This window comes from Astatotilapia calliptera, chromosome 4, assembly GCF_964374335.1.
Source record: "Astatotilapia calliptera chromosome 4, fAstCal68.1, whole genome shotgun sequence".
Taxonomy (NCBI): domain Eukaryota; kingdom Metazoa; phylum Chordata; class Actinopteri; order Cichliformes; family Cichlidae; genus Astatotilapia; species Astatotilapia calliptera.
This window is the reverse complement of record NC_137425.1, coordinates 4,715,920-4,737,263: the sequence shown is the minus strand read 5'-3', so window position 1 is coordinate 4,737,263 and position 21,344 is coordinate 4,715,920. Positions and strand designations below refer to the sequence as shown.

At 41.5% G+C, this 21,344-nt stretch overlaps 3 protein-coding genes across 4 annotated transcripts; all 3 read right to left on the bottom strand.

Annotated features, from left to right (window-relative positions):
* Window positions 1-1,134: 1,134 nt before the first annotated feature.
* ifi35 (interferon-induced protein 35) lies at window positions 1,135-6,489 on the bottom strand. Its single transcript, XM_026164106.2, has 10 exons — window positions 6,390-6,489; window positions 6,037-6,063; window positions 5,765-5,839; window positions 4,270-4,428; window positions 3,660-3,776; window positions 3,430-3,574; window positions 2,681-2,790; window positions 2,416-2,596; window positions 2,134-2,240; window positions 1,135-1,918 (listed from the first exon to the last, which is right to left on the bottom strand). Exons 2-10 carry the CDS (start codon window positions 6,049-6,051, stop codon window positions 1,706-1,708), a joined length of 1,122 nt encoding a protein of 373 aa, XP_026019891.1. The 5' UTR covers window positions 6,052-6,063; window positions 6,390-6,489; the 3' UTR covers window positions 1,135-1,705.
* A 1,411-nt stretch (window positions 6,490-7,900) lies between these two features.
* Window positions 7,901-11,581, bottom strand: rpl27 (ribosomal protein L27). Of its 2 annotated transcripts, none has more exons than XM_026164107.2 (5): window positions 11,427-11,581; window positions 10,851-10,933; window positions 9,811-9,980; window positions 8,303-8,413; window positions 7,901-7,986 (listed from the first exon to the last, which is right to left on the bottom strand). In XM_026164107.2, the coding sequence occupies exons 2-5, from the start codon at window positions 10,929-10,931 to the stop codon at window positions 7,938-7,940; spliced, it is 411 nt and encodes a 136-aa protein (XP_026019892.1). In that variant the 5' UTR covers window positions 10,932-10,933; window positions 11,427-11,581; the 3' UTR covers window positions 7,901-7,937. The 2 variants fall into 2 exon arrangements, with proteins under 2 accessions (XP_026019892.1, XP_080156243.1); XM_080300117.1 differs by having other exon boundaries at window positions 11,175-11,492.
* A 2,094-nt stretch (window positions 11,582-13,675) lies between these two features.
* rundc1 (RUN domain containing 1) lies at window positions 13,676-21,245 on the bottom strand. The gene is made up of 5 exons (XM_026164105.2): window positions 19,814-21,245; window positions 18,325-18,483; window positions 16,912-17,110; window positions 16,729-16,821; window positions 13,676-16,569 (listed from the first exon to the last, which is right to left on the bottom strand). The coding sequence occupies exons 1-5, from the start codon at window positions 20,207-20,209 to the stop codon at window positions 15,707-15,709; spliced, it is 1,710 nt and encodes a 569-aa protein (XP_026019890.1). The 5' UTR covers window positions 20,210-21,245; the 3' UTR covers window positions 13,676-15,706.
* Window positions 21,246-21,344: the final 99 nt, after the last annotated feature.

Genomic DNA, 21,344 nt, shown 5'->3' with positions numbered 1-21,344 from the left:
GGCTGTGGCGATCAAACAGATGCAATCCCTCACACTTACAGCAGCATCAGCAGCCTTAACAAGCAGTTGAATGTGTGCACCTGATAAAGTGGCTGGTGAATGTCTGTCATGTTATTGTGCAAAACCAATTCTAACAAGCTTGAAAGTCAATGTTTGCTGTGACCGCCTTTATTCCTCAACACATCCTGAACTGTCGTAGGTGCGCTTTCTTGTGATTTCTTTAAGTAGTCTTCAGAATGAATTCTTCGGGCTTGTGGAAGGACATTCAGACCTCTGCAAGTTGTTCCATCCTGTCAAGATGATCTCATACGTCCAGACTGTGAGGAGGTCAAACCCTGATGCTTTCCAGATGGATCAAAACGTGGTACTTTTCTGTGTTTGTAATTCCATCAATTTTGACAAAATCTCCAAGACCACAGGCTGAAACCACGACAGAGGCTCCATTGTGTTTACAGATGGCTGTAGACGCTTCCTGTCGTACGTCTGTTGTGCCTCGTCTGTAAATACTGACAAAGATTAAACCAAATATTTAAAATTTGGATTCTTCACTCCATCAGATCTTTTGCCACAGATTTTCAGTCCAGTTCTTGTGTAATTTGGAATATCTCTGACTTTTCCCCCACTTTCCTTAAGAATAGCCTCTTCACAGCTGCTCATCTACAAGACGTTTGTGTCGAGGCTTCAGTGAGCAGTAGATGGACCAGCTGAAGGTCCAGATCTCTCAGGTCTTCTGCCAAGTCTTTGCTGGATTGTCTTTTTCCCTTAAAACATGGCATCTGCTGTCAGGGTTTTTTTTTTATTTTGTTTTTCCCCTCCACTTTTTTTAGTTTGTAATTTTAAGGACAGACTGCATGCACACCATGTTTTCAGCTAAAAACTCTGGGAAATCCTTGTTGGTGCAAAATTACAATTTCGTGCTTGTCAGTTATCTTTGGCATCTTTTGTGGTTGATCTGAAAAAATGGGAACAAATTACTGTTTATGTGACAGGCTGCTAGTAACAAAGTGCCTAAAGACACGGTGTGAAATTGGCTTTATAAGTTGCCTTTTTATCTTTGATTAATTTAATTGGTCGGGGTTATCTGTCCACTATCAAATACAAGCGTGTCAAAAAGCACCAAATGTCCAAAGAGGATTTTCTCACAATTAACTTTTATTCTTTTATGAATACAATAAAATGGAGCCCACGACATCCAACAAGGCAATCTTCTTAAAAATAAGTAATTCAGTTGCTTTGCATTCAGAAATCCAGACGCTTCTCCAGTAACTAAAGATGGACGCCGCCATCTTTTTCACAGAAAGAAAAAAAATGAGATATGGCACAACTACTAAACTTTTTTTTTTCTATTTTAGCAGGAAAAAAACTTCATTTCATACAGTTTAATATTTTACATTTGTCTGCACTAAGACTGGAAATTGTTTCATCAGCAGTTTATGTAAATGCAATATAATCAAGCTGTATTGCATGACTATAATACCACAGTATTTACCCAGGTTAAATACTTTATAGATGCACTTTCACTTGAATCTCTGCAATCATAGAAAAATTACCACCCACTTTTTCTGACGCCAAAAATCCCCTTTGAATAATAACTTTTATAAATTTATGCTGACTTCCCTCATGCAAGGGACAAAAACAAGTTCCGGTCCTCATTTCTGGTAGATGATATTAACCCTGAACCTTTGTCCAAGCAGCAGTGGTGGATCTACTGTTCCTCATCCTCAGAGTCTGGTGTGACGCCTCCAAACACAGCAGAGGTGTGCTCTCCCAGCGGGTTGTAGAGGAAAGCTTCGATTTCTCCCCCGCCGTTGGTGTTTTTCTGGAAGTGGATTTCTAGCAGGTCCTGCAGAGTTTCCCGCTCCATGATGTCGGGTATTCCTGTCAGCATTACCGCCCGAGGACACTGCGTCATCTTGGTCTGATGGACAATCCACCACACACACACACACACACACACACACACACACACACACACACACACACACACACACACACACACACACACACACACACACACACACACACACACACACACACACACACACACACACACAAAACCCTCAAATTTATTAAAATATATTTTATTAGAATTTCAGTAAGAGCAGATACAGATAATCTGATAAATGTGCTTACCTTCAGGTTTGAAATTTTCCCGTTGAGGAAAGGCGTCACTCTCACTGTGTGCTTCTTCTTTTGGACACTCAAGTCATGGAACTCATTTTGTACCACACGTTTGGCAACTAATACAAAAGAAACAGTCCATCAGCTGGTGGTCAACAACAACAATCCTGATTACTCTTTATATGCACAGCTCAGAACATCATAATCCACCAAACACAGAGTTATTCTTGTCTCTGAAGTTTCATTTAAACAAACTGTGCCCTGTGACATGAGGGTAAAATATTCGATGCTCACTGTTCTCCGCAAACGTGAGGACCACCGTCTCAGAGTCAGACAGGTATTCACAGTCCGCCACCTCACCGCCTCCATTTTTAGTTTTGGAGAAATGGATCTCCAGCTTGTCCACCAGAGTCTCGGTCTCCATTCTGGGCAGGTTGGAGATTAAAATACGCTGAGAAGAAACCTCAGAGTCGATCTGCGGGAACAGACGGGACACGTGAGCAGATCAGCTAAACCTGGGCCGACGCCGTCTTTGATTCGCTGTGGTCGTTTGTTTTACCTCCACCAGCTTGGGCAGCATCAGATGAACCGGCCTGGCCTCCACTGTGATGCTGCACTCTCCTCCCAGATCCACCTGATGCTTCTTCAGTTCCAGAATCTTCCTTGCCACTGGAAAATGAAACAGAAAGATCCGGAATTTTAAATTTAATTTATATTTTTGAAAATAGCCGAAAGTGATGATGAGAGCCTGAAGATTCATCTTGCAGATTATTTATTTCATTTTGGAGCCCTAATAATCTAATAATAAAGAACTAATAATTTTATTTGGCTCCAGTTTAAAGCCAAATAAGCTGCAAAAAGCATCTTCCTGCTTGCAGCTTAGTAGCTGGTTTTGAAAAGTGACATTAGGCCCCCTAGTGGCTCAGTTTTGCCCTGCAGCTGAAGGTAGATACATTTATCAACATACTTTTTGAATTTTTCTGTTGAATGTGGCACAAAAACGTGAGTGCGATCCATCTACCTGCTGTTTAAGCCACCTACAGAAGGTTAAAGGGGGAGGAGCTAAAGCAGCTTGTTTAATTTAGAAGTCCTGCACCAAACCCCAAAGTAAGAAAAATAAAAATTATTTTGAACAGCAAATCACGCAAAGCTCCTCCGGTACAGTGCATGAATAAAAATATGGAAATTAGCATTTTAATACTTTATGCACACTTTTTAATGTTTCTGTTAAAAATAAGATCTAATCACCTGCTTCCTTTTAACAAACGCAGATAAATCTGAACCACGCCAGTGCCGGCAAAAACTCACCGACTTCCTCCTCGAAGGTAATCAGCGCTGTCCCGCCATCCATCGGGTAAACGATATGTGGCTTCATCTCAAACTCTTGCTTGTTGTTTGCATTTCCAGTCGCTCCCTTGAAGACCATGTCCCTCTCTGGTACAGAGGTGAACACCTGAAATCAGCAGGTACAGGTTAACGGGGTGAGGTCACGGCGTGTCGGGCTGCAGAAGGGGGTGTGTCTCATCAGGTTAACGTACGTCGGCCTGTTGCATCAGGTGCTTCTTATTGGCCTCTTCCTCCTTAATAGCAGCATTAGTTTCCTTGATCTCCGCCACCAGTTTGAGCTCCTCCTGCTTTAGCAGATCCAGCTTCGACTAGAAGACACAGAAATCAAAAAGCATTTAAGGTTTTGTGGGATTCTAATGTGCTGTTTTCTAGTGATTCAGTTTCTTAATTTACACTGTTAGGAAAGCAATTACAAGTATTTACATTCACTCAATATTAACAATAACATGTACTATTTTGTTAATTGTTGTTTAATGCCATTGCGTTGCTTGTCCTATTGTTAATATATATTTTTATGAGTTATTGTCACTTAAAATTTTCCATTTCATATTTAACTCCCACCTTGTTTTCAAAGGCGCAACCTTAAAATTCAGGGAATAACTATTATCTGTCCTCTTGACTCCTTGTTTCCTTCCTGTTATTGAACCTCTGCCATCTGACCAACATTTTTCCCTTGAGGGGAAGTGCAGTGAGGAAATTCCTTGGGTTTTACTCTATACTTATTCGCAGTGCTTTAAATGGTGGTGGAAAAACTCAGAGTAACACTGAGAAATAAGCATGTTTATGTCACACATGCTTTACCTTTTCATTGGCTAGCTGGTCTCCGTAGGAGCGTTTGTCAGCTTCCAGATCCTGGGTCAGTTTGTCAGTGCGGTGTTTGAACTGCTGCTTCAGATCTCGCCGGTCTTGTATAGTTTTAGTCAGCTCCTTTGTCTCCTCCATCAGCTGGTCATACTTTTTCTGTGGACACAGAGGGAGAGCTGAGTCCAGGCTGTTGTTATTATTGATGTCTAATCAGCATGACATGTAACATCTCTTTAAACACGAACTTTTGTGGTTGTATTTTGTGCAGAACAACAGAACAACTCTTCTCGGAGTTTAATAAATGTTAAAACAGTTATTTTAATAACACGTAATCTCTTCTGAGTTTTGTTCTTCTGCTCCTAATAAATACAGCATGCTTATGCTGTGTATATGTATTTCAGCCTTTATTTAACCAAAACTGAATCTGTGTGTGAGCATTCAGCTAAGATAGACAGCAGCTCAATCTGCAGTGTTTACAGAACAACACACACACACCTTTAGTGGAAGTGTTTCTGATTTTAAAGCTGAACCTATGGTCAAAGGCAGGACCTGGACAGAGACATGCAGTGGACCTCACACACCTGCACATTCAGTTTTCTTTTCACCCGAGCGCCTGCTGGTTATTGTAAACATTTCTCCTGTTTTGTGTTAAAACACCAGAAACAGAATTGCTGCTCACCTCATCAAGGACATTACTACACTGTAGTGCAACATACGTTAAAGTCTCCTTTACATTATGTCTACATTATTATACTCTTCCATTTTTGACCCATTAAGCCATGAAGGTTTAATTAAATTGTATGATTTCGTGATAAAAGCGTGTTCCCTCCACAGCGTGGATGAACGAGAACTTGGATTCAGAATGCTAACTTGCAGTTTTTTGAGAAGTTTGATATACGTTTGTGATCATATGATGCAAAATGTGCACTCCTGATCTTTCTCGTAACAGTAAATAATATTCCCAAAATGTCCAGGATGCAGATCGGGATTGACTCCAGAACTTTAACCACTTCTATGTTTGGCGACACCACCCCTGTGGTAAAATGTTCATGCAACCTCTTGGGTAATAGTGCTCCATACTAAACAGAACTAATCACACAGCCTCTTTAGTGGAGGTAGAAATCACGAGATCGAGAACTGGACCTGACAGAGAGCTTTCTCCCTACTAGAAATAGCAGTTTTAGGAAGTCAACATGCTTACAGCAGAAGATAAAAACATGAAACTTGTGTACGTTTAGAATGCCTGTCTCAAAATAAAAAAGGTTTTTAGTCTGTTTTTTGAATATACACACATATGTAACTGATCTCAGGTCAGCAGGTGGCTTGTTCCACAAAAAAGGACCACAGAAACCGAAGCACCCGCAGCATACTTGGATCTCATTTTAGGACTGGGTTGTATTCAGAGACATATGAATAGTTTAGGAGCCCTGCGTGTAACTGGAGGTAAACTGCCCAAGTGTAATGAAGCCGCACTCATAAATTCTCAATGCACCTTGTAGTTTTTGATTGAAGCCTTAATCCCCTCCAAGGTGTCCTCGGATTGTGAATCCGGAACCAGAGAGAAGTCCTGAAACACAACATGGAGACACGGAATGCCGGAAGGTAAGTAAACGCCTACACTCAGGCTGTGTAACACAGTGGGTTAAATAGATATCTTTAACACACTTAATAAATGTTGGCAGGGAGAGCAGCATTACGCGTGTGGTTTAAAACGCTTTGATAATAACGACAACAACAACAGGAAGAAGCAAAACGAGCTCTCACCTCGTCTGACGACATAGTGAAAGTAACCTGGAAAAAAAGTTTACAAAACATTACAGATGTGACACACTGTCACTCATTGAACAGCCAAATGAGGTTTTTAACAGAGGATCGACACAGACTGAGAGTCAAACAGCTAAAACACAGCTCAAGTAAACTTCACAACAACAAAATGTACCGCAGGCCTGCTTTAAACCACACACAGATGACATCTCAGTAAGTTGAATTACTCTGAACCTGGAAATAAATCACCTAAATCAAGCCTCTGATGAAAACTCCCACATTTCACATGAATTTGCGTGTTTTTATCAAGGTTTATTTCTTATTTTAAAAAAAAGCAGCCGCAGTGAACCTACCTCCTCCCGACGATCACTGCTCTGAACTCACACTGGTTCTTTCAGTTTCTCTTTCCCCGCAGGAGGATCCCCTGCGTCTTTACGTATAATTAATGCCGCTTCCCACCAGCAGGGGGAGCTGCATCCAAAATAAACAAAACGCTGCATTTAATTCCTGTGGGAAATACGGAACCTTACATCAGCTGCGAAGCACTTCATGAGAGGAAAAAATAATTCAGATTCTGTTTTTGGAACATCTTCAAGTTTCCGATTCATTTAACTTCTGATATAAATAAATATAAATACACACACACACACACACACACACATATAAATTACGTCATATTTCCTTTTCTTTTATGTTTTAGCGGTGATGATCAGTCCGCACATGTATGCCAGCGTGTTTTTTAAAATTAATTATTAAATTACTTTTTTTATTTTATTTTACAAACCAAAGAGACAAATATATTTTTAAATATAATAATGTGGATGGTATTCGTTAGGGGCAAATCTAGGAACTTGAGAACAGGTATTGCAGTGCAGGCACGTTATGTCAGGATCAAAGCACACATCAGTCTGATCTGATGATTGCTGACAAATCCAGATATTTCCTGTATATTTTTATTGTATCTTTGTAAGAATATTGTTTCAGCCATTTTCATGTTTTTCAAAAACTTAAAATATTGTTTTTCACCCGTTTAAAGTTCATCCCCGCATCAATACACCTGTAACCAGTGATCAATTACTTCAATATTAAAATGTTGAACAAATATTCAATATTTAAGATTTCTCATGTGCAGTCAAGTTTCTTAAAATCAAAATTTGCCTGAAACTGCTAAACACTATACAAATTGTCTGATGAGCTCTGATCACAATACAACGTACCAACAGCTAAATGAAGATTTTCTATCATTGCAGTCTGCCTTTAATTCAGATGCTTAAAAAAAATTAAAAATGAAAATGCAACCACATCTCACTGCCACATTCATACACCCTCATTGAATGTTCAAGTATTCGAGCCATACGCCTCTGAAAGTTCCCGAGAATCTTTCATGCTAAAATGTTCATTGAATAATTAGTCAGGCTTACATTTTGTTCAACCTTTAAGTTTGTATTTAGCTGTTCCAGCTGATCAAATTCACACAGAAGCAGCAGTGAATGATTTCTTTCAGCAGAAAATGTGAACTCGTGTCTGATTCCAGTATCAGTCTTGTAAAGTTCACATTATTGGTGCCGTTTAGTTCCAACCACTGTTGAAAGCAGGCAGTAAGATATCATACAACCTGTTTCAAAGATTGAAAAAAGGTGAGTGATGACTTTGTGCCAAGGTCAGACATCTGCACTACGTTACAGGGTAATTTGGTGCGACTAAGTCCTCGTAACCAAGAGTAACTCCGATTACTTTTTCAGCAGCTGGTGAATATTACAAGTCTATTTCCACAGTTTTCCAGATGGAATCCTTAAGAATATTTCATGAATTTTCAGTATGAGAAAACACACCCCACACAAACACGATGAGTCAAGAGTGAAAATCAGTTTTTAAACATTTATTTGTGAAACCGAGTGAATTTAGAATCTGAGCTTCTGGAAGAACCACTTGTTCTTGCCCGTCTTGTACCTGAAACAACAAACAGGAGGTGAAGTCATTTTCTCTGATCAAACAGAACAAACATCACTGATTACAATCTGGACGTGCACACACCAACTGCTTGCTAAGAGGAAATTACAAAATGTTTCAAAGAACGGGTTTATTTTGATCATAATGGGATCTTTTTTCCCATGATTGTGCTGCCGCCGGACTTTTTGTCCACTTAACTCTACTTTACAAAACATACTCATTTTGAAATCATGAAAGATGTAACCCTGATGTACTTTATTAAAATTGAGACATAAATCCTCTGATGTTAAATCAAAAGGAAATCAGGGAGACTCACCTCTCCTCAAACTTGACCTTGGCCTCCCGCCTGGCTTTGCGTTTGAGAGCTGGATCCCTGAAGACATCCTTGTTCACAACAGTTTTGTCCAGAGGAATATCCACAGAGTATCTGAAGGAGTAAAAACATGTTAAAGACTTTTTTTTAAATTGACACCAATGGCTGACTGCAGCTCGCTCTGCTGAGCACCTTCATACCTGTACGATATGAACAATCAGTATCGCTTTACTAGCTTCCAGATTCATAAATTACAAATGGATCATAAACCTGCTCAATGTTCAAGTCGACGTTCTCCCTCAGCGTTGCATCAACTTTGTTCAACGTTACACTGAATCAGACACATCAAGCACTTAAGGCAGCCTGTGTGGGTGAAAAGCCACTGATGTCAACCAGCAACTAACTGCTGTTTGATAAAAATGACTCCTCTTGTTCAACATTCTTCTACAAATTACAATTTGATCACATCTTCGATCAACAGCTGAACATCACATATTCCTGCATCAGAGCATCAGCAGGATGACTGTCAGACCTTTTTATACCTCAGTCTAAAAATGAAAATCACTGGAACAAAACTATAACTGGCCCACGTTCTGAAAACCAGGCGCCAGTTAAGAAATAAATAAAAAATTAAGCAAAATCTCTTTTCGTCATCAAGATAAAGTTTTATAGTTTTTATAGGTTTTGAGCACCAAAGATGTCTGAAGAGCATCTGTTCAGATAAAGTGACAGCAGCGTTTAACAGACCTATTTATGTACTTAAAGGGATCAGTCATTTTACGGAGCAAAACAGCCGTCCTAAAAAAACAGAGTACTTTTTGCTTAAGTGGCTCGTTCACCCTGAAGTAGTAACAATTATTCAGATCAAACGCATAAGGCAAGTCAAGCATGTTGGTCGTTTAAAACAAGTGGATCCAAAAGCAGAAGAAGCAAAGAACAGCTGTTAACAGCTGGAAAGGACAAAAAGCAACAAAAACATCTCCAGTAATAAAACTTTGATCTGAAGACGCCACACATTCCAACTCTCTGCTTAAATAACTGCAAGCAATATAATATTTAAACTTCTAATGAATGCACAGTTCAGATTCAGACACGCACTGTATTTATTTGCACCTCACCGAGTTTGATGGGTGGATTTATGAATATGAGACTCACAGAAACTGTCATTACACAAGTTTCACAATATTGATTATCATTGATTATCTGTAAATGTCTTCACAGACACATAAATAATAATGGGAAGAACACCATGTCAGATTTCAGCCCATAGATTTGATTGGATTTTTGAAAAAAGAATAACCAGCCTCCTCGATTAAACTCAAAACATTTAATCAACCAGATGTTTTTAAAAATGACAGCCTTTCTTGATTTAGCATTAATAATATGGTATCCAATCATGTTACAGCTGTTGGACACTTTTTATAAGACATTCCAAAAGACTTCATCTGTCACCACCACTTTATTTTCTTTACAGGAAAACCTAATTATGTCAATGTAGATGAGACACTGACCTGGTGGGCATGAGGTGGTTGTAGTTGAACACCTTAACGAAGGCCTTGATCTTGGACCTTTTGGCGATCTTCTTCTTGCCCATGGATGTGGTCACCTTACGGGGATAGCGGTCGATGCCGGCGACCAGAGCGTGGCTGTAGGGGCGGTCAGCGGTGCCATCATCAATGTTCTGCAGGCAGACATTAGCAGGAGGATGTGACATCAGAGACACGAAACACAAGACGAAAAGCTGAATTACCACCGCAGTATGTATTTGAAGGCAAAGAAATGTATCAGTGTTTCCCCACGTATCAGTTTTCCTTTAATGTGCTGCCCACCCAAGTAAAGCCAGTTAGAGCAGTTCTGGTGAGTTACCCAGCCTTTTATTTTATTTTTCTTTCCACCTGAGGGAATGACACCATCTGGTATTGTTATCAGAGTCAGTATACTTTTTTTAATCCCAAAGGAAATTATGTAAACTCAGTTTCTTCCCATCTCATGTTTTCCCTTCCAGCTGGTCAGGTATGTCGTAGCATTCCAATTATCATTCAGCTACCTTAACTATGGACTTACGCCAACTTGACCATCTTAGAATATCTTCTGAAAAAGAGATGCCTCCTTCCACACAGCACACACATGTGTGTACAAATCCAAACACTACTAAAGCAAAGTCAGTTTAAGCAAGGAGCTTGAGCTGTGCTCCACAGGCAACATGCTCCCCAGCACCCACAGAGATATTTACTCACCACTTTCTAGTTTTACATCCAATATATATACATGAAGTGACGAGCTCTGAGCACAAAGCCCAACTGTAGTTATAACAAAACGTTTGTAGGCTGTCTTACTGAAACACATGGGAAACACATAATACACGGACTGTAATAGGACTTATTTTCCATCCCTCATCGCATGGCCTGAATACTGTATTCTTGGAAATTCAACATGCAGACAAATGGCAATTTGGCTTTCAGATGGACAACTCTGGTAAGAGCTTGGTGTGTACATATTCAGGCACATGTGCCATACAATCAGCAAACTCCCAGAAGCTCTTCGGTCTTACCTTGACGATGACAGCTTTGCGCCCAGCGTAGCGTCCAGCTAGGACCATCACCACCTTCCCAGGCTTCATGAACTTGCCCATTTCTGCCAGAAAGAGAGGGCACATTTGAACTCAGTGTCAATATCATATCAAACCCGTCAATCCGCCAACACGTCTCCAAGTCGGCCTCTCGTTTATGCTACATTAGCATTAGCTTTCAGCTAGGCTAACAGCTTTCAAGCAGTTTTCATTTTAATTATTTTGCTCGGACACATTATTAAGTGCACCGCATAAGCCCCTTTACTTATAGCAAAACGAATACAGCTCAATAAGATGCCTACACACATAAACAGTCGGTTCAATGGGACTCTGAGCGTCTACACATCAAGGAAGCTGCCATGTTGAAAAGAGCACAGCTGGGGACGAAGCGCTGCGATAAATCTGCTCATTTTCTTTCTTTAGCAAACAAAATCTACAAACTAACGGCCACATCTGAACTAACAGAGTCGGTGCCGTCTATGTATCATGAAAAAAATGATAAAATTAGGCGCATTTGGAGCGATGGATGAAGATTGTTTGAAGGGAAATCGCACTCACTGATGCTGTTCTACGGCCACCGCTAACAGGAAAGGAAGTCCACAAGGTTTAGCTGAACTTTGACCCATCGGTCTGCCTACGTCACATCCGTAAGTATCAGCAAGCGAATGTTTTTTTTGTTTATTAATTTTTATTAAACAAACAATTCACCAGAACTCGATCATTAAATAAAAGTTATTATTTTAGCACTTCTTTTTAAAAAATAGGAACCTAAAGAAAAAAGACACCAGAGGTAGATTATTACCTTTCTTTAGATTTTCACGGTATTGAACAAAGTTATTTCAGAGTAAAAAAAAGACGTGGGACACAGAAATGTTTCAGTCGGTGGCATAGAGACTCAGTTATGAAATCTAAATAAAAGAAATTAGTGTAATTAGGGTAACAAGAAAAGTCAGGTAGATTTATTATTATTTTATTATTTGCACCATCTACAGCAGCATTCAGTCCCCCGACAGTCATCCACATGCTTTGCTCCATTAAACCTTTTGTGGTGTTCAAATGTTTGTTACTCAGATATTGTTGGCGGGTCTGGTGGACCCAAGACATTGCTGAGCTATTAAATCTATCCACCCATAGCAATTTATGTACAAATACCTAACAGATTTGTACTTATTCCAATTCCAAGCAATACAGATCACATACATGGTTATTATTTGGTGTTTACTTCTCTCCTTTTATGAAGAGAACTATTTTGTTTTCTTTCTTATCTGTCTTATCTAATAAAGATGAAAGCAACCATGTTCTAAAAACTTCATCATACTGCCTTGTAAAGTCACTGAAGCTCTCGGGGCAGACAATCTTAGGTTGTGCATCACCCTTGATTTGCAGCTGGGACCGAGTATGAGAAACTATAGATCAGGGGTCCCCAATCCCAGTCCACGAGGTCCGGTGTCCCTGCAGATGTGTCCTTGATCCATCACAGCTGATTTAAATGGATAGATTACCTTCTCAACATGTCTTGAAGTTCTTCAGAGGCCTGGTAATGAACTAATCATGTGATTCAGGTGTGTTGAACCAGGGTGAGATCTAAAACCTGTAGGGACACCGGCCCTTGTGGACTGGAATTAGGGACCCCTGCTATAGATCCTTCTCATAAGACAGAGGGGTAAAATGTGCATTACAATTATTGTTGTTATCCATGAATTTTGAAATTTACTGCTTTACAAAAAAGGAGGAAATAGCAAGAATTTTTTTGACTTTTTTCTCAGAATTCTGGAAAAGAAAAAAAAAGACGTGCCCACTTTTTTCCCCACTGGCCCTAATCCTCTTCCATTCATACTTGGTTCAAATTTGTGTATAAAAACATAAAATTAGTCTATTTTCCTCATAAACAAGAACATCAGTTTTAAAGTTTTTGATAGTTTTCTAAAATATTTGTGTTTTCTTTTTCCCGTGACAGGTGCTTGAAATGTCACATTGTTTGAACATTGTGTGGGAAAAAAAACAGGAGCAGAGAGGCAAAGCATGCACACACTGAAACAGGAAGCCACATATGAGGAGGACAGGGGGAAGGGGCACAATACCTCCACACTCACTGTATATGATCCCCAAGCCGAGTGGATGCAAAGTTTGGATGCAGTTTCACTTACTGGTGAAGAAATCATCAATCAGTAGGCAGAACTGAATGCATTCATGGTGGTTTATTGTAGGAGTTTGAAGGGAAACTGTACCATTAACTGCACAGACACATGAAGCTGTAGATCTGATTTAATTTATCTCGAAATTCCTAAAGAAATTTCAGTAAAATCTGTTAATTCAGTGAATCAGAAACCTAACCCAACTGTTCAACCAATCCACTGCTCTGCATTGCTGATGGGTACCTGTGTGAGTGCAGTCATTTGGCTTAAAGTTATCCTGCTATCACAGTGTCCACTAGAGTGACTGCTCCCTCCTCTCTTTGAATACCTGTCATTCATATTAATGCATTCACGATCACATTTTACCAAGTCTTAAATTTACGCACTCTGGTGGCTTGAAACTGAAACTGTTTTTATTCGGCTTACTTTTTCCTCTTCTTCAGTCACTCTCATTTGGATGAGCTGTTTTCAGACAGCTGCAACCCACAGTCTGCTCAATCTGTTGTGCACAGCAGGACATAAAGATTGGATGCATTCTCATAGCCAGTCTCTCTTCAAAACATTGGCATCAGAGTCTAATCTATAGACTGTAGCTATAAATAAATAACCCAGATTAAGCCATCTCCCAACAGGCATTACCATTAGGCTTTTAGTAACAGAAGAGATAAAGCCTTGTGAGAAGCTCAGCAGTTCATTTATTACATTTAATTCATTTACAGACCAGGTTCCATTAAATAAGATTAAAAACTAAAAGATAAACATCGTTCATATCCCAATATATAATAAAACATAAACAGATGACCCAGTGTTTCTACTGTTACCAGACTGAACTGCTACAGTTACAGTACAGCTGCTACTTTAACCCTTTAACTGTTGAGCTAAGCTATTGAATAAATAAATGTGTCAATACATAAATAACACAACAGCTGAACAAAAAGCAAAAACAGGGGAAAGAATGAGAAAACCATAACAAACCTATCCCAAACACACTTTGCTATTCACGTAACACATTGTGCACACATGGTCTCGTGCAGGAAACAAACTCAGAGGTTTGATACATACTTGTGGTCACAGGAACACTGAAGCTTTAGTCCCGAAAACAAGACTTAAACTACACTCAGTTTGCAGGTGCAGTTCACCCCAAAATCAAATTTACACAACAGTCCTCTGGTGTTTAGTGCGATTTGTCCTTCTAAATGGTTTTGGTTTGCAGCGGTTTAAGAGAGATCCCTGCTCAGCTGTAGAAATATCTGCTTATGTTGAATAGAAACTAAATGACACAGTTGGTCCCATAAATGGATTTTTACAATATATATGAATTGCTATTCAAATGTTTGAAGATCATGACCTTCCCTACTAGTTATCCTTTGTGTAGGAACCTTTTTCCTTCCACTAAACTAGTTCTTACCAAAAATTCTTGGTAAAATATCTTTAATCAGCAAAACGCCAGAAGGTGGCAGTAATGCATTTAACCTGTGATTGACAGTCAATTCCCAGTTCCAAAAGACAGAGATGAAGATGGTGCTCGAGGCTTTATGACAACACTGCACAAACCAACGGGTCACCGTGGCTACGTCCATCTTTTGTACCGTCGGTGCCAACTACCAGGCAGGAGGTGGGTTCAGGAACTGTGCAGTCTGGCCCTCCTCTTGAAGCTAGCATGTCACAGGGTCACAGGGTGGGGGAATTCCCAATGAATCTCACGATGTTTTGGCTTCAAATCATAACAAGCAGCACTAACAGCCAAACGATAGCATATAGAAACTCAATTTTGGGGTGAACTCTGACTTAATAGCATCTACGGTTTATACATTCAGTTATATAGGACGCGCAACTGAGCTGGTCTCAGGATGATGGAAAAAAAAACAAAACAAAAGTTTACATCCTACAATTATGTCAGTTTTGGGATATTCTCATCCATATGAGCAGGATTGAACTACACCTGAAAGGAGGAGGAAAGCAGCAGTTTATACAGGGTCAAAATGCTTTTTCAAACCTGAAACACCAGAAGTGACACCAGCTTCATCTGCTACAGCTGCATATTTCTTACATAACACCACCCACATCTGGGTTTTCCTCAGCAGAGGAAACCATATCGCACGTTTTCCTTTACGGGCTGACCTAAGTGCTGCCGTTTAGCCAGTTTGCTACACATGATTTACCAGCTGAATTATTCATTCGCAAACAGAAGCCACTGCACTTTTCACTGAGAACAAGCACCCGTGACAGCTCTTGTTTACCATGGAGAGGCCACGGTAGAGCAAACTTCCTGCTCGTTCATTTGCTTCCTGGATTGTCAGACTGGAAATTACAGTAGTGATTACTGTAAAACTCTCACACAATGTTTGCTGCATAGCTCAGGCCACTAACAGGTACGACAGGGGAATGATACAGTATGATGAGCAGCACAGGTCGCTAAGGTCAGGAAGGCTAAAGATGAGGTAATCTCCATCTCCACAATAAGGCATTTTTACAGTACAAGCAGCTGAGTCTTTGATATTTTAATATAGCAGGAATGCAGACTAACACGACATTATCACCCATGCATGTAGTGTAGACATCACATACTTGCACTTAACTTTAGAAGGGTTGCTGCTTAGATAACCTTTAAAAGGCTACATACTTAAAGCAAAGTCATGCTTTTGGTCCTGAATGTTTGGTAAGAGCAGTTTAGTTCAGCTGATAAAACAAACACTCTCATCCTCAGAAAGCATCTTTAATGTTCTTCAGCTGCCGAACAGCCAGATCCACAGGGAGGTTGAACCTGAGGTGGCTGATGCGACCCAGGATGCGCAGGGCTCCTTCGAAGCCGGTCTGCGCCATGTAACTCCAGGAGTGATAGTGCGGGTGTATCAGAGTGCCCGACTTGCACAGCAGGTTGAGCCACGATACGAGCCGCTGCTCATTCAGAGCCATGCACACCAGAGCTTTGAACTCCGAGTCCGGTCCTCGCTTGTAACGTCCATGCTCCTTCAGCACAGTGTGAACGGCCCACAGCAGAGACTGCTTAGGCGTGACGGTTACCGGGCCGCTACCAACGTGCAGGCCGAAGGACTGAGAGAGCTGGCGGGCCGGTGACTCTACGAAGGCCTTCCCGTTTTTGGAGTGGTAGTACTTCACAAAGAGTTCCCATGGGTGCATGGTTTGTGAGACCGGTCTGTAAGGCAGAAGGCAGGAGATGGGTGCCAGCACTACGCTCATGGTCTGAGAGGGTGAAAAGAGGCCGTGAGCCAACAAGTCTTTCAGAGCAATGGCCAGCTCCTTCCTCACAGACGTCGTCAGCTCGTCTCGGGCCCCCAGTGTGGAGCTGCTGGTGTAATTGACCACGTGTTCGACAGATGGGTGCCTATGCGATCCCAGAACTCGCACCTTCTCCACAGCTGCCTCCAGACGCTGCAGCAGGGGTCCGTAGTCCTGCCCGCACAGATCCTGAGGCCACATGCTCTGGGGGACGTGTCCGGTCGCGCAGCCAAATTGGCTGGCAGCGAAGATTTGCAGCACGGCCAGGGCCTTCTGGATCAGCTGCAGGCCGGTCTCTCGCATCTTCTGGGCCTGCTCTGGGTCCACTGCAGCAGGAAGAACCACAAGAAAAACGCATATTAGGAACGCACACATTTTAAAGACTTTATTTTACAAACGCTACAAAGCAAAAAAAACTGTACCCTGTGTTATCAAAGCTACAGTTAAGAAATCTCTGTATACAACAAACACACAGAGTGTCTGACCTTTCTTCTTTGCTCCTGGAGATCTGGTATTGGTCCCTGCTGCACGTGGCTGCTGGCTGCGTCCATCTGACAAAAGAGGGTTCCCCACCTCATCTTGTGGAAGAAAATGTCAAAGTTATCATGTGAATGAAATTAAAAATGAATCTCATTGCTAGTAAAACCACGGCTCAGAAGGCTGTGTACCCTGGATGAAGTTGATGAACATCTCCAGATCCCTGATTTGCGTTTTGAGCTGCTCCACCAGCTGCTCTTTGACTCTGGCTGGGTTCACTATCTGAGCGATGGCAGCGTCCACTCTCTGCCTCAGCTCCTCAGGTGACAAGTTCCCGATGTCCTCGTTCAGGTTTACATCCAACTTTTTGATCAACTCGTCAATGATGACCTGGAAAGCACAAGACAGGCTGAAGCTTAAACGCCTTTTGCGTATTGTCACTGCCTCCAAGAGGGAGTAGAAGCTTTTGAATGTTAAGGGCATTCTTAAATTTAAACTTGATGGCTGTTTAAATATGTTGCTGTTGAAAGTTGCTTATTTGCACACTCAACAGATAAATGGCCTGTATTTGTATAGCGCATTACTAGTCCCTAAGGACCCCAAAGCGCTTTACACATCCAGTCATCCACCCATTCACACACTGGTGATGGCAGCTACATTGTAGCCACAGCCACCCTGGGGCGCACTGACAGAGGCGAGGCTCCCGGACACTGGCGCCACCGGGCCCTCTGACCACCACCAGTAGGCAACAGGTGAAGTGTCTTGCCCAAGGACACAACGACTGAGACTGTCTAAGCCAGGGCTCGAACTGGCAACCTTCCAGCGAACTCCCAACTCTTGAGCCACAATCGCTCCAAATTTGGCCGATGACATCATGGAGATCACTTCGACTTTCTCATGTTTGCATGGCTTCATTCAGTGGCATCACTAACACACAGTTCAAAAGTCTAATGAATAATGGATTGGCTCAGCTGAGAAACTCTTTTGCTCTTAGAGCTTATAGTCGCGAATTAATCTGTGGAAATGTTGTACTTTTAAAAAAAACCCTTATTTTAAAAAAAACCCCTTCTGAACATAATGTGATCTCGAGCAGGTTATCTAACAGTGATCTCCCCTAGATAAAAGAGCCATCTTCCTGACAGCGAAATCTTTCGCTTTAGTCTCAAGTTCCTCACCCTTCCAGATCAAACCAACTTTGATTTCCTGTTATATAACCTTCATATATGCTAACAAAGAAATGGCACAAAAATAACTCAAATATAAATATAACTACTTGTACAGCTTTGTGATTACAGGATAACCTCTGTACTTTTTAATAAGTATTAATAGGTATGAGAGAAACAGCTTATCCTTACAAAACCTGGGGCACGCTGAGGTCAGATATTTGACCTGAACTGAAACACGCAAACATCACATTATATTGCTCAGCATAATGTAATGTTTATGAAAGTACTCGAAGACACTTCAGACGGTGGAAGAGCCTGAAGTTTTTATTTGCACTTTGGAGGTTGTAAAGATTAAAAGAGAAACAGGGATTGAAGGCTGTCAGGAAAACCTGTAAACAGCATTTAAGTGCTGTGATGTTTGCATTGACACAAACCCACCTTCTGTCTCTCCATGACGACGGACTGCGGCAGTGAGTCGTAGCTTCCCTCCTGGTAGGCAAAGCGCTCAAGATCATCCAGCTGCGTCTTCAGCTGGAAAATGAGATCCTTCTGTTTTTCCCTCTGTGCTTCCAGACGTTCCCTCTTCTCCCTCTCACTCTGACAGGAGAAAAACACAAACAGTCACTCTAGATTTTACAGACAGGAGGAGCTGACAGTGTGAGCATCACAACACTGAAACAGCATGTAACATGGTAAATGGCCTGTATTTATATAGCACTTTACTAGTCCCTAAGGACCCCAAAGCGCTTTACATATCCAGTCATCCACCCATTCACACACACATTCACACACTGGTGATGGCAAGCTACATTGTAGCCACAGCCACCCTGGGGCGCACTGACAGAGGCGAGGCTGCCGGACACTGGCGCCACCCGGCCCTCTGACCACCACCAGTAGGCAACGGGTGAAGTGTCTTGCCCAAGGACACAACGACCGAGACTGTCCAAGCTGGGGCTCGAACCGGCAACCTTCCGATTACAAGGTGAACTCCTAACTCTTGAGCCACGATCGCCCCATGTAACAAACAGACACCAGTGTGGACGCTTTGCCAGCATCAACAAACGGAAATTTTGTTCCCAGCATTTTCCAGTTAAGATGAAAACACACAAAAAAAACAGAATATTTGGGCCACTTCAAGGTCTGACAAACACTGAACAGGACTTTTACACAAACCAAACTCTCAACGAGACATCAGGTATCGCTTCATACTCACCAGATCGCCCTGCAAGCAAAGCATGCAACAGGGGAGACAAAGAAAAAGGGCTTTTAGGTCAAACACATGAGGAAAATCTATAGTCACACACACAGCAGCTAACGAGGACAAGGCTGTGGCCGAAGAGGGGTTAAAAAGAAGAAGAAGAAAAGGAACAAAGCAGGTGGCTTCAATTTCCCTGTGCAAACACAAGCCTTTATTAAACAGACTGAGATCTGCTCGAGGCATTTTTATTGAGCCTGCGCCGCTGTGACTCACACGCCTGTGACAAAAGACAATAGGAGACATTTTTTTTCCATGAGAGATAAGAGTTCTGCAGGAACACACAGGTGGGCGCAGCAGGCAATCCTGTGATGCAATAAAGACACTTTAATCAGAATAACTGGCTGCTAGAGAGTAAATGTGTGCATGTTGGGCAGTTTAATAGCGCTATGAGCATTTACCCATCAGAAAAGACAGAAAAGGAGGAGGCTGGAAAACGAAACCAATTAGTACAGGTATGCAATGTTTATCCAATTTTAATGCTGACACAGAAACAGCTTTTCAACCTTTTGGTACAAAATACCAATAATATACAGCAATCCTAATATATGGAGTGAATGTGAGTAATAATAGGAATCAATTACAGAGCAACACAAGGAAATATTTATTTTAAAATTATGACACTTCTCGTCTGCGCACTGTCTGGAGGAAGTATAAAATCAGAGTCCTCACCGAGTTCTCCAGCTGCTTGGTGTCCTGAGCCCTGCAGCCCACCACATGCGGGCATCCCCTGAAGGCGAACTCCTCCAGGTCTGCCAGCATCCTCTCCTTCTCCTCGCTCTGTGCGTGAACGATCTGCTTCAGTCTGAACTGGACCTGAGCGAAGTGAGAGGTGAGTGCGAGGAGAGAGGAGTTTAGTAAGTCCTGCTCCTCCTCGAGCCTCCTCAGCCGGGAGGTCATTTCCTCCTCGCTGGCCGACGTCGAGCATCTCTGCCTCGAATGAGCGCCCCTGCCGCAGCTCCCGCTCTCATCCTCGGGGCTAGCCACAGCGCCCACCGGAGCCCACCGCTCCCCTGCTCCGGCTAGCACAGCCTCGCTATCCGAGGCTGACAGCTCGTCTGTGGACATCTTTGAACAGCCGACCTCGCTTCGGAACCGTGTCCGCTTTAATGTCGACGCTTGGAAGATCGTTTATTTTCTAATGCCGAGCCGAAAACAAGTAGAATCAACACAGACAGAACAGGTGCAACGCCATCTTAGGAGGAAGGATGATTCACACGTCAAAACGCAGGCACGTCAAGTAAACGGAGTCAATTGCCGGAAACTGGGCTCGCATGTCTTCAAAATAAAAGTTTAAATAAACGTTTACCTTAATATCGGAAATGCATACGTGCATAAAAGGATGAGCTAAATGAGCTAAAGGGACCCCGTTGGAAATGAAACATTTAATTATATCTTGAATGTAATTGCACTGAGTACCGGAGGAGCAGATCAGCTGATCCCATTCTGCACTCAAAGGAAAATCTACTGGACCTCACAAACGAAATAATTCTGTGACTTACTTTTCATTAATTACCCCACCTGCCAAATCCCATTTTAACGTCCCTCTATATATTTATACAATGTATAAAACACACCATTACTGCGAACATGTAACTTTAAGCTTTCGATTAATGTAATAAATAATTTCACAGTTCATTTAAGTGTCGTATTTTTATCATTTGTTTTTAAATATTTTATTTTTATTTGTTGTTTTAGCTCTTTAAAAAAACAGTTTTGATATTTAATCAAGAAACTTACTTCTCCGGGTTAGACTATTATTTTGAAACGTAGAATCGGATGTTTGGATTTCCACTTAAGCTGTAATTTTTACTGCTGGTAGACAGGAGGCAGCACGAGCCCACATAAAAGCTGAAATCACGGTTTCAAAAAAAAAAAAAAAAAAAAGTCAAATCTCCAGCAGTCCGACGTCAGCCTAAAAAGTGAAATTCTGTGCCGGAAGTAAGGATAAAGGAAAACAGGCCAGGTAGTCTTTTACGTGAAATTGTAGTGGACTTCCTTATTGTAACACCTGTTTTCTTTTTATCATTTGCATGGCCTTTTTGAAATGTGACAAAGGAGAACAATTATTTCTACTTATACCAAAGAACAAAATATATATTATAATGTTATTTATAGCAGACATTGGCACTGTAAAATAAATATAAAACTAAATATAACAGCATTCATAAACTGCATTTTCTTTTTTCACAGCCCTTTCTAA